This window comes from Chionomys nivalis, chromosome 5 (genome assembly GCF_950005125.1).
Source record: "Chionomys nivalis chromosome 5, mChiNiv1.1, whole genome shotgun sequence".
Classification (NCBI taxonomy): Eukaryota; Metazoa; Chordata; class Mammalia; order Rodentia; family Cricetidae; genus Chionomys; species Chionomys nivalis.
In genome coordinates this window covers 26,206,493-26,219,042 of record NC_080090.1, presented here as the reverse complement: position 1 = coordinate 26,219,042, position 12,550 = coordinate 26,206,493, and the positions used below count along the sequence as shown (strand labels likewise).

Here is a 12,550-nt window from a genome sequence, read left to right as displayed (position 1 = left end):
CACAGAGAAACCCTGACTCAAAAAAAAAAAAAAAAAAAAAAAAAAAACTGTATTATATGCCTAAGATCTGCTGGTGACTAGCCTCAGACATGTTTGCGCAAACTCTGACTGCAGACTCCGGGTCTAACGCGAGTTCTGTGATGTAGTACCCCCTACACACAGCCTGTACAGGAAGCCTCGGGGCCATCCCAAAGCTTTACATCCCTCGAACTGGAAGAGCAGGAGGACTTCAGGGTTTCCTGTCCTGCATAGACTACAACGGGGAGCAGCTGCCACTGCAGGCTTGTGACCGTTTCTTCACTGGCACGTTTCGTGGAGCTTTGAGGAGTTCTGTGTGAAAGGCAGTGGCGTCCTTCATGAGACGATACTGGGGGCAGACACTCAGAGCGTTATAGTCGCCCTTGATGTCGGCTCCTCCAAGACAGACCACCATGTATTTGTGCAAATGAGCCTGGGTGCTGAAATCACTACAGAAGAGGTTAAAGGCCAGAGGGAAGAGGTCCTGAGCTTTTTCACTGGCGCCACCTGTGTTGGGGCGGCAGGCACTGCCGCAGAGACCGTGGGTGTCGCTGGAAAGAAGGAAGACCACCTTGTCGGCCGCCTGCTTCTGCGCGCTGAGCCACTGCACTGGGCCCATCTCAGCTATTCTCTTCCTCTGCCACTTTTCAAGGATGACCTCGCTTCTGCAGTGGTTCTGAAGAAAGTCGGTGAAGCGGCAGACCGTGTGATGGAAACATACCTCAGACGGGTAAACCACCAGGACCTTAATGAGGGGCAGGAGCATGCTGGCGGCGGGGAAGGAAGTCTCCGTGCTCCTGCCTGTGGGGGGAGCTTTGTTAGTTACCAGCAAATAGCAAGCCTTTACAGTAGTCTAAACCATCACTGAGAAATGTCAGCCAGGGTGGCGATCTGTTCCTGCCAGGGGAACGATAGCCCTGATAGTCCTTTTGAACACCTGAAACACTGACTCTTAATTCTTTACAGCTTCCTAAGCCCGTATCAGTAAGTCAGCTGCCATAGTCCAGCTCTGTTTTCAGATCAACTCAGAGTAGCCGTTTAGGCTTGAGGGCACCGGTTTGAAGCCAACTGTTAAAAATTTCTGTACTTTGACACAGGGTGACCTCTACATGTCGTATCATGAGTTGGATCAACTCTGTAGTCTCTTTTCTACCTGAAGGTGGTAGAGTTCCTTTATTTTGCTATAAAGTTAAGCCCCACACTGTGCTACGCAACAAGACTTAGGTCCAAAACTACTGTAGCCCTGTAGCTTAAGGCGCCAGCAGCATCTTCTAAGTGCAGGGATTCCTGAGGTGAAATTTCGTTATGTGGCTTTCTGAGCTTAAAGCACAGAGTTAATCTTCTGCCATGACAGGAGCGACTCACAGTACACTAAGACCTCCTTTGTGGCTCTTTGAGACAGGTTCTCACTAGCTTAAGCTGGCCTTGAACAGCAACTAAAGGGGGCTGTCCTTGAACTCCTGAGCCTACTTCCTCCTCCTCCCAAGGGCGGAGACTGCAAGGTTTCTGCCGCCACACCCAGCTAGATTCCCTTTGCTGTCCCGGCAGGTGGGGAGGACCTCGGGGTATCTTCAGAGTGACCGCCCTTACCTTGCCTCCGAGTTAGGTAGATCCCAACTGCCAGCACCCATGTAGCCACCAGCAGCACCAAGATGAAGGGCACCCAGCCTCCCAGCATGCTTCTGTCTGCAGAAAACAGCTTGGTCACCTTTAGCAAGCAAAGCTGCACTTGACCTCTACTTTTTTTTACTCTTCTTGGTGGGGGTTTAGACCTTTTCTAACCAAGGGCTAGAAGATATTTAGGGGTGTGCTGATTAAGGGTTATTTCCCAGGATTCAGGTTTCTTTCAAAAAATGTATTGCTGTGTGCTAGAAAGACGGCTCAGCCACTAATGGCTAGGCTCACAACCAATAACTGAAAGTTACTGTGGTGTGTATGAATGCAGGCACACAATGCCAGAGTGTGTGTCAAGGTCAGAGGACAACATGAGGTCATTTCTGTCCTTTCACGATGGCTTCCAGGGCTCAGACCCAGGTTGTAAGACCTTCCTAGCAAGCGATTCTACTCACTGAGTGTGACCTCACCAGCCCTCTCCTCCCCAGAGGAACAGGGAATTAGGGGACTTTCTCCAAACTCAAGTTTCTTTTCACTGTGGCAACCAGGGTTTGAATGATGGCTTTTGTTGTCTGGAGAATCTTTGTTCCTCAGGAAGAACTTACAAACATAATATACACACAGCAGTGTGCCCACATAGAAGTCAGGGCCTGGGGGAGTAGCTATCTATAGTTTGGCTGGCTGTTTTTTGTCTTTTGTAACCCATGGCCTAGTTTCAGAACATCTGTCCATTGTTAGTAAAAAGAACTGACGCATCTCTAAATGCAGAGACATTTTCCAGAACATGCTCTCCGGCACCAGGGAGGTATGTTTTGGTGCCGGTATTCCTGATTTGTTAACCAAATAGGATTCAGGGAGAATTGAAATACCCCTCGTGGACTCAGTCCTGCTCACATCAGCCCCTCACGCCAGCCCCTGCTCATACTGGCCCCTCATTCCCAGTAACTCTTTTCATTGTCTGTGCTCTTTTTCCCCCTTATGTATATCCTGCTTTTGAAAAGATACTGTGTTTGTAATCAGAGCCTTTGTTCTTCCTTACTTATGAGATCTCTGGGTAGCAGAGGTATTGTTCACGGTACACCGGCAGGGACCTCATAATGCTCCTCCCAGACACAGGATAGTCTATGACATCTCAAAGGGGCCCTGTGTGTCCTGAGCCTCTCCAATCATCCTGTGGTAATGACTGGTACTTACTGTTGTCTGGAGGGTAGGGACCACTTGTCTCTATACAAAGCCCAACCGGTCCTCTGCGGCGAATGCAGTCAGGCTCACAGGGGTGGAAATACGGTATCAGCTAAGGAAAAAGAGAGGAAGACTACAGTGCTCACACTTCCAGCACATCCCTTTCCCCTTTTGAAATGTTATTTTCACCTCCTGGCATTGGCATCAATATTTTCCCCTTGTTTCCCCTTCTGTAACCCACAGATCCAGTCTGGTGACTCCGGACCAAGATACTGGCAATGCCTCAGCGATGCCCTTGAACTTCGTTCACATTACAGCTGCAGAGTTTTCCTTATCTGATAGGGCGCTACATCCAAATAAACATACAAATCTCTCCCATGGACAACAGTAGGTAAGCATCCCAGCACTAGGGCAGTCCATGATTTCCCGGAAGGTGCAGGTGCTGTCGTGCCAGGGTCCACCGTCTTGGTCATCTTGAGCGCTTCATATTCGAGGAAATGGAGAATGGCTCGCGGGCACAGTCGTGGACTGTGACCCTCTGTGTATCCATGTTGTAGACTACAGGGACCTGAGTACCTACCCTTCCAACTTCCTGTTTCCCCCTGGGCCAGCTGAGGCTCCCAGAAGGTGAACAGCTGCTCTCCTAAGTTCAGACACTGACCTAGACACTGGACAGCCTTCCAGCTTCAACCCACTCAGCTTCACTTCTGAGTTAAAACCAAGACTTTGGGGAAATAAAACGACTGTCCCGTCTCAGAATTACTCTGAGGATCCAGGACTGAAGATAGAAATAAAAGCCCTTTGGGAAGTCAACAGCCACCAATCCACGCAAAGGCACCACACCTGTGGTGTCAGCTTTCACTCTTGTAGACACTAAGGAGTCCCCGACACCCAGCTTGATGGGGGCCTTTGCGGGGAGACTTGCCATCCTTAAAATGCATGTGGAGGGCTAATGTGTATCAGTTGCTGAACACTCACCTAGAATTCAAGAAGTCCTGGGTTCGGCCCCTAGCATCCCATGAAGACATACAGAAAGCGTCCATGGTGGAACAAACAGCTCTGTCATGGCCCTTCCTTTGCAGACCACTATGTAACTCACCTCGAACTCGGTACCTTCACTTTCCTCGCCCACCGAAATGGCCACAGACCTCCGTGTCGGTTTATTCTGGTGCGGATAAGTGAGAGACAGTCAGAGCTGTATTCACGAGTGAGTATACAGAGAGTCAGTGATGAAGCCACTATTCCTAACTGACTTCTGGTGCATCAGACTATGTGAAGAAGGACTCACTTCAGAAGCCCCAAACTTCTGTCTGTAGTTGGCTTTAGACTCATCATCCATAGGATGCCTGCAGGGACTTGGACAACAGATAGCTCTGGGATCTCTTGGAAGAAAACATATTCAAAGGATTCTAAAGTGTCTGTACTTCAAGATACTGAAGCATCTGGGGTTGGGGATGGGGTGGTAACAAGGGGGTAAAGGGGAAAATACCTCCACCACTTGAGACGAATTCAATAGTCTTTGGTTTTGTAGAATGCTAACCCTGTATCTTTCTCCAAGGGAATTGGTTGTAAAATTCACTTCAACCGTCGTCTCATTCTTTTTACAAGCAGTGATATTTGGGTCCCACAGGCTTCCTACAAGTTGAGAGAGAACCACATGGGTGACCAGGTAACCCCTCCCTTATCTGACTCCCCAAGGGGGCTTTACAGAAACAAATCTAAATCCTTAGGCACACACCTAAGAGACATGAACTCAACTATAGTATATCTTCCGACACTGTTCCTAGAATTGCAAAGTATCTGATGTCTAAGAAAGTTTAGGGACCCCCCCCCCCCGCCCACATGCCATTACTTTACTAAAAACAGCGAGGAATGGAAGTTACAGATCAAAGTCTACAACTCAGTTCAATGTTCACCCTACATTTTGAGGTAAGAGAGCTAGGATCGCTGTTTTCTCCTTTCTGGGATAGCGGAATGCCTCAGAATATGGAGTAAGTGAACTGAGGCTCAGACAGGCTGTCAGTGTCCCTGGGTACAAAGGAAGGAAATGCCACACAGCTTACAGGAATCAGTTGTCTCACTCATGTGACTTGCAAATAAGACCGGGCAAATTTCCAGGAACATGTCTATATAATAGCACAAGTTAGCCTCCCTGCTGATGGGACGGACGGGTTCGGCCCCTGGCTGGGAGCTGGAGGAGGACTCATTCTAGGTCCTGCACCTCATAACCTTAGAGCCTCAAAATTCTTTGAGAGTGCTCTCTTGGTGGGAATAAAGATCCCCTACCCCCAGCCAATATCACTCCTCATTAACATCACAAGACTATACTGCCCCAAAGTTTATGCTCACCCTTAGAAATTGGGATGAGGTACTGACTTATCCTAAAGCTGCCCCTTCACAGATCAAAGAATCTTCTGAGAATAGGAGGTAATCTTTCGAGAAGGCCTCCAGGGCTTTACTTGGACCAACACTTGACCATGTTTGTTAATCCAAACAGAAGGTACCCAGAGCCTCCACTAATGGCAGGTCAGTTGTGATAAGCAGGTGTAAAGGCTAGTGGGGCTCTCCTCCAATCACAAAGCAACTTTCCATGAGCATGCTGTAAGTGGGGTTTGGGCTAATGTGTACGTTTAGCCAAGGGATAGGGTGGTTTCCTGTAGCTGTTGCTGCTCTAGTAAACCTAAAGTCTGTCCCAGTCTGGATAGCTGCTTAACCCAAGGCACCCCTTCACTGAGTGGCTTAGACGGAGAACTTCCATCTCCACATCTATCTGCGGCTGAATGGAGCTCCATGGGTCCCAGTTAGGAGGATCTCTAAATGACAAAAGCAAAATGCTTCATCTACTTACCTGCCTCAATGCACCGCCTTTTATATTTCATTACATTGTTTAGGCAGCCTGGGAATTTGAATGAAAGTTGTTACATTTAAGTTAAAGGTATCTCTACTATAACCTCTTTCCCAGTACACACACACACACACACACACACACACACCACATACACTCTCTTCAGACGTGAGAGAGATGTCAGGTCTAAAAATCATTTTACAGTTAAACAGAAAATCATTCACCCATGGAAGCTGTAAGTAGTCTCATTTTAAATACAGCCTTTATCAAAATGGTCACCAAGAAGTGGCTTGGAAACCAAAAAGTGGGAGTTGATAATACATGTAATTTCCGCCTCTTCCAGACACGAGGCTCTAGGTGGTAGGTACCCAGCTGCCCAGTAGGCATGACCCTCACTAATTAACACACGCCAGGGAGGACATAGTGAGGAGAGTTCAATGTCTCCTGTGAGATTCATGCCCAAATCTCAGATCCCTGGCCTACATATGAAACAAACATCAGACAAATTCAAATTGGCGACAAACTATTGATGTTTGATGAGGTCATGGAAAAGAACAACCAGAGGAGGCTGAGGTGCCCTAAGGTACTAAGTGCCTCTGGAACAGGAAGAAAATGCAATGGCTAAGCAGCTAAAATCCCCAAAGCGTGGTGTTGAGTAGATGGAAATATGCCGATGTTATCTTCCTAGTTCTCATAAGTGGACTCTGGAAAGCAGATGCTGACAGCAAGAGGAACTGAGAGCAGGATGGAAACTTTGGTGTACTGTTGCAGCGTCTCTAAAACCATCCCCAAATAAAACTTACTTTATAAAATCCCAGTGAGCTTTGGTGTCATTTGGAAAGCGCCATACAGTAAGTGGTGTGGCACCAAAGCCACCCTGGATGGTACCAACCACAAAGGAGCCCAGTCAGGGCATCACCACTGCCGTGCGTAGGACCCAGGGCAAGTGCTTGGAGAGATGGTACATCTGCTTCCTGCCTGGCACCCAGGAATATGGTTTCCTCATGCTTACCTAACAACGCTCTCCACCCTGAGTGTGCAGTGATTAGCACTGTGTTCACGGGTGGGGAAACTAAGGCTTCAAAGGCTTCCCAAGACTCCACACCAAACCACATGCCATAACACAGGTGCGATAGTAAGACAGAATCGCCAAAGAGTGAGGATGTTTACCTGGAGAGGTGAAGTTCACAGACAAAGAAGGACTGTCTTCATTCATGTTAGCATTGGGGATGTTATGGGCCCCGATGAAATAGACTGTGCTCAGCTCCACGGGAAAGCCCACGTAGGAGAAGGTCCACTGCAAAGCAAAGCAGGGCAGGTGTACAGTCCAGGAGCAGAGCCTCTGTGTGGGGGCTGTTTTCATTTGTAAATCCTTCACATTTATATAGAGTGTGTGTACACGCTGGGTGGGGGGTCATGCTACAGTGTGTGTGTGTAGGCTAGTGGGGGATCATGCCACTCTGTGGGTGTATACACTAGTGGGGGATCATGTCACTTTGTGTGTGTGTATGCTAGTGGGGGATCATGTCACTGTGTGTGTGTGTGTGTGTGTGTGTATGCGCTAGTGGGGGATCATGCCACTGTGTGTGTGTGTGTATGTACACTCGTGGGGGATCATGTCACTCTGTGTGTGTGTGTGTGTGTGTATGCTAGTGGGGGGTCATGCCATTGTGTGTGTGTATAAAATAGTGGGAGTTCATGCCATAGTGTGTGTGTGTTTGTATGTGTATGCTAGTGGGGGATCATGCTACAGTGTGTGAGTATGTGTATGTGTACGCTAGTGGGGGATCATACCACGGTGTGTGTGTATACACACTAGTGGGGGATCATGCCATAGTGTGTGTGCGTGCAGGATCTGTTCTTTCTACCATGTATGTCCTATGAACTGAGTTCAGGTTATCAGGCTTAGCAGCCCCCCTTTTCATTTGTCATTTCGTCTCTATGCTCCAGCTTAAACAGGTCTCTGGCCAGTGTCTATGCAGGGAGTGTATCCAGCCCAGTTTGCTGATATAACTCAGAATGAAAGAGGAGTGGCATTTTAGAGGAAGGATATAATTTAAGTCTAGCTCCCCTCACTCTGTTGGACATTGAGTCTCAAAGATGCCAGCATCCCCAAGGCAGACAAGTGGCGCGCAAACCCAGGCAGGCATCCCACTCTGCATCATCAGGCTTTCTGAGGTCCATTGTTGGTGCTTCCCAAGCAAGCCTTGTGCCTAAGTGTGCTTACTCGGCCTCCAGAAGGTCTGGTCTGCCTTTGGAAGGGCTCCGTATAGTTGCACCTCACACAGTTGTACGATTCCATGTTGCTTTTGCCAGTCACACAGATCTTGGTGGCCTTCAACAGGCGGATGCTGGCTGCAGAGACAATGAAGTGGGAAGTTGTTTCATTGGCACTTACGTGGCTCACATCGTATTCTATAATGCCAATGCTTCATCTCAGCTGGTGTGTACTGTGGTATCCAATGTTCAGATAGGGTAAATGGGGGGGCTTCAGGAGTCTTGGGGGGATACACTGCCTGAACTTTCACAGCTCGGCAGCAGTAGATACAAACCCAAATTCCAAAGCCCAAGAGCTCTACTCCTTCTAGGCTGGCCTGAGTTATACAAAGTACCCACGGCTAGTGATGCCATCTGCCCCATTCTAGGTCTCTTGAAGGAGATGAATTGCTTGGAGCACTGTGCATATCCTATGCCTGTCTTTCAGTGCATGCATATAAGTTCTTCTTCCAGATGTCCCTAGGGATGAATTAATGGGTCCCATGCACTGGATAGTTTGGTTTTAGAAGATGCTTCAGGCTTTAGCTTTGACTGCTTTTTCTTTCTACAAAGACTGCCCATGCATCAGCACCAGATCATGCCTGTTTTAACTGCCCTAGGTCCATGCAGGCCATTCTTTCTCATGGGTCTCTATCTCTACCCTTTCCAAGTTTACTTTAAAGTACATAACAACATCGACCAAAGACCTCGCCCTGCTTGGTGTGGGGCCAGAGCCTACTGTAGCATCTCACAGGAGTCTTCTGGAGCCCTGCCCTGGTCTGTCTGGTTCTCAGATAGAGCACAGCTCCCCTTGGAGGATCCCTCGACATTTCTGTGGTTACCTCTCATACTACTCTGAAAAAACATACTGATGAAGCCTGTCATTGACTCCTTTTCTCAGATAAATGGACCACTTTGAGTTTTTTGAGACAAGATCTCACCCTGTATCCTACTGTCCTGGAATCCAGTAAATAGCCCAGGCTGGTCTCAAACTTGTAGCAATTTCCCTGTTTCAGTCTCCCAGGTGCTGGACTCTTTTTCTTTTTTTTAGTTTTTCGAGACAAGGTTTCTCTGTAGCTTTGGAGCCTGTCCTGGCACTAGCTCTTGTAGACCAGGCTGGCCTCGAACTCACAGAGATCCGCCTGCCTCTGCCTCCCGAGTGCTGGGATTAAAGGCGTGCGCCACCACCGCCCGGCCCAGGTGCTGGACTCTTGACAAAACCAAGTATAACTTTAGCGAACGGAAACCACAAGCCTAGGCATTAGGGTCCCAGGACTGGCTTGTCTAAGGAATTTACATGTTGCTTACTGTCTAATCTGGAGGAAATGCTGGGACTTTCATGATGTCATTTGGAAGTGGATAATTAGCCGAAGCCAGAGCTTTTCCTAAACTAGGGGACCCGTCTCTTTCACTAAGTGTGACCGCAGAGTGTCACTGCTCCTCAGTGACCTTGCACATTTTACAACCAGCAGAGGGCAAGAAACACCCGCCCCACTTGCTGCCTGTGCTTCCTTTCAATTACTTCCAAGCCAGAGCAGCCCCCAAACTCCCATCCTGGCTTCAAACCTCTAGCTTAGTCCTGTTCTTCTGTGTGCTACCATAGGCATGATTACAGATACAACTATATAGATAGCTCTTTGGAGTCTGGCTGCTTGGGACATCCATATTGTCACATACACAGAAAGAATTCTCCTTGTTGAGTTCCACAGTTTCCACTCCGTGGTTCTTTTAGGCCCTGTCACCTGGTTGGATGCTGTTATGAACACCAGTGTTACTGTACACATCCTATGATGTGGCTTTTGGTGTATGCACATCTGTGGTCTGTGCCTAGAAGCAGAATTAATGAGTCCTATATCCTTCACGTTTCGGACTTAGTAGATGCTTTGACTCATGCAGACTTACCATCTGCCCGGAGTATCCAGCTTATGTTCATCAAAATTGAAAAATCCTCTTTTTTGCAATCCTTTTTTGAACAAGTTTGAACAAGTTCCACTTGGAGGCTCCTCAAGTCTCCTGGGGTGAGATTGTGCTGCACCATCCACTCTGGAGATGGCCCTGGGGAAAGGCAAAAACACTTCTAATGACACCCCCATTTCAGGCGCATCAGAAGCTTTTTCCTCCAAGTGATATGTATGCCCTGCTCCATCGCAACCCATTTCTGCTAAGGAAAGCCAGGCTTCTTCTGGATGCTGGCAGGTTTATACACCTAAATAATTTCTCTCATCCTCGTGGTCTCAAACTCCACTGCACTTGGGGTGTTCGAGGTGCATGTGTGTGCATGTATGTGTGGGTGTATGTTTAGTGTATTTGACATGTTCATTAACGTCAATCATGCTTTCTCCATGCCTCAGTCCTGGACTCCAGGTTGCGAGCCCTCACTGTAACCATTTCTAAACTGCTCCCCTCCCCTCTTGCTCACTCTCCCTATTCACATTTCTTGGACAAAACCCACTCAATCTTCAAAGTACCATGTTGGGTACCCACGTATAAAAATCTTGCTTCCTAGTCCCAACAATTAATGGTATGGCCCTTCTATCACAATCAGTGTCCTTCTGTGGAATGGCAGGTACTTACTTCCCACTCAGCCTGGTGAGTTCCACGCTACCTGTGTGCTAATTTACTGGGAGGCCAGCCCATCTCAAACACATCCGTACTCCCCAAATTCTGCCTTGAAAACCTCACTCCCGTAAGCAAACAAGGCAATGTATTATCACCATGTACCTGGTCTTCCAGAACCCCCTTCCTGACTCAGACCTTCTTACTGTCCACCTGTGCTTCCAAATACCCATTCTCTAGTGCACTTACCAGGCTCAGAGCCACACTGAACAGTCTGCAGGAAAGAGAGAAACCAAATGTTATGTCAAAGCCAGCAAACCACAATGCTTATTTTACCAAATTAGGCAAAACACCATCTTTTTCCTTAGATGCATGCACAAGTGACAAATTTTCAAAGAACAGTGAGCTGGGACTTGGAGCGATGGCCCTGCATCAGACAACTCGCAACTGCCTATAACTCCAGCTCCAGAAGTCAATGCCTCTGGTTTCTGAGGACATGTTCACAGGCATGTGTGCATGTGAGTGTGCACATGCACATACATGCACACATGTACACATATACACACACCTCCCCTGCCTCAGATTACTGATGGCCGTTGTGAGGCACCTTGGCTATCTAATGTTTTCAGGACAGTGTAACATTTATTGATTTTTCCAAGTTAACATTTGACTATACAAAGAGGAGAAGAAAGCAGGCAGCAATGGATGCAGCCCACTGTACCTTCCCCAGGTTCGTATCATGCTTCTTTTTTGATCTGGGATTCACCCGAGCTGCTTAGAAAACCAGGGGCAATTGTTATTTCATCACATCTTCCTAAAACAGCTTCCAAAAAAGTAAAACTCATCAATGCCTAAGAAAGGCTAGTACTAAATAAATCCCTTGAAGTTTACAAAAGAAAAGTAATGAAAAGTATGGTTCGGGCCTGAAACATTTATTCTAGTTGTTAGCAATCTTCAGCGGCAAGATGCAACGTGACCAACCCAAAGGGCTCCAGGACCCCAGCTTCCTCATTTCCAAAAACCTTGTGAAGGCAGAAAACAAAGGTTTTGGTGGGACAAATTTGGTTTGGGTGAAGTCATCCATGGTCCTTTGCTTTGTGACTTTCTTTTTAAACAAATGAGCCACACACTAGGAACTAAGATCTAGTTGAGACAAGTGCCAGCGCGAACTTTCACAAAGTTCATTTGGTAGTCCTCGCAGCAAAGGCTCCCAGGGACAACTTTTCTTTGGCACAGAGAGGGCAAGCACAGCAGCTGGTGGTTTGGCGACAACATATACTAGCTTTGACTTTCCCAGTCATCAGGGATACCGAGTGCTGTGTGAACCTGGCAGAGACTGCATCTAATGCCTTTCTGAGGAGGAGCTTTTTCCTCTGGAATGTCTCGAAAGATTCCTTTGTTCTTGGGCACAGGAGAAGGAAGGAATGCTGCCTTCAGGAATCTACATGGTCCAAGACCGATAGGAAAAGCAAGCAAGCAGACGGGTGCACTGTGTTCTGGTAACCTAGTTGGTGGGCAGAGCAGATGCAAGTGATTCTGTCTAGTCATCCTGAAGCAGGAGGCAAGGCGTACCACCTGTGTGAGTTGAGTAGCACCCTTTTATTAAGGAGACCACTAAGACTAGATGAGCCCAAATGCCCAGGATGGCATCTGCGACACAGATAAAGTTCATGTCTCCAGCAAGGAGTCTAACAGCAGATGCCTTCCAGGCTGGGAATAGAAGGATGATGGAGGTGCAAAGCCCATTGTGGTTATATCAGGGTGCCAATCTGGTCCATGGACAATTTCCTAGAAATTTGGGCTGGCGGGTCAGGGTTCAGCTAAAAGGATGGGAAACAAACAAACAAACAAAAAGGACGCTCACACGAGAGGGGGATGCTTACCGGCTCTCCGGGCAGGGCGCTCCTGTACATTGCTACCAGGCTCAACAACCCCAGCAACATGACCCAGCCACCGCCCACCACCACGCGGAGCTGGTGTGGGCGAACCTGGGTCCTCTTATCCAGGTGCCCGCCTGGGGCAGTTCTCTCAGGGCTCCGCCTTCTACAACGCGGCCCTGCCCTAGCCGGGGCGGGCGCT

At 48.1% G+C, this 12,550-nt stretch overlaps 1 protein-coding gene across 1 annotated transcript; it reads right to left on the bottom strand.

The window, feature by feature from the left end:
- Positions 1–236: 236 nt before the first annotated feature.
- On the bottom strand, positions 237–12,414 carry Il17rb (interleukin 17 receptor B). Its single transcript, XM_057770697.1, has 11 exons — positions 12,355–12,414; positions 10,721–10,745; positions 9,818–9,970; positions 7,887–8,014; positions 6,830–6,956; positions 5,663–5,710; positions 4,304–4,449; positions 3,914–3,979; positions 2,827–2,926; positions 1,609–1,704; positions 237–819 (listed from the first exon to the last, which is right to left on the bottom strand). The coding sequence occupies exons 1-11, from the start codon at positions 12,412–12,414 to the stop codon at positions 254–256; spliced, it is 1,515 nt and encodes a 504-aa protein (XP_057626680.1). The 3' UTR covers positions 237–253.
- Between the last annotated feature and the right edge of the window lie 136 nt (positions 12,415–12,550).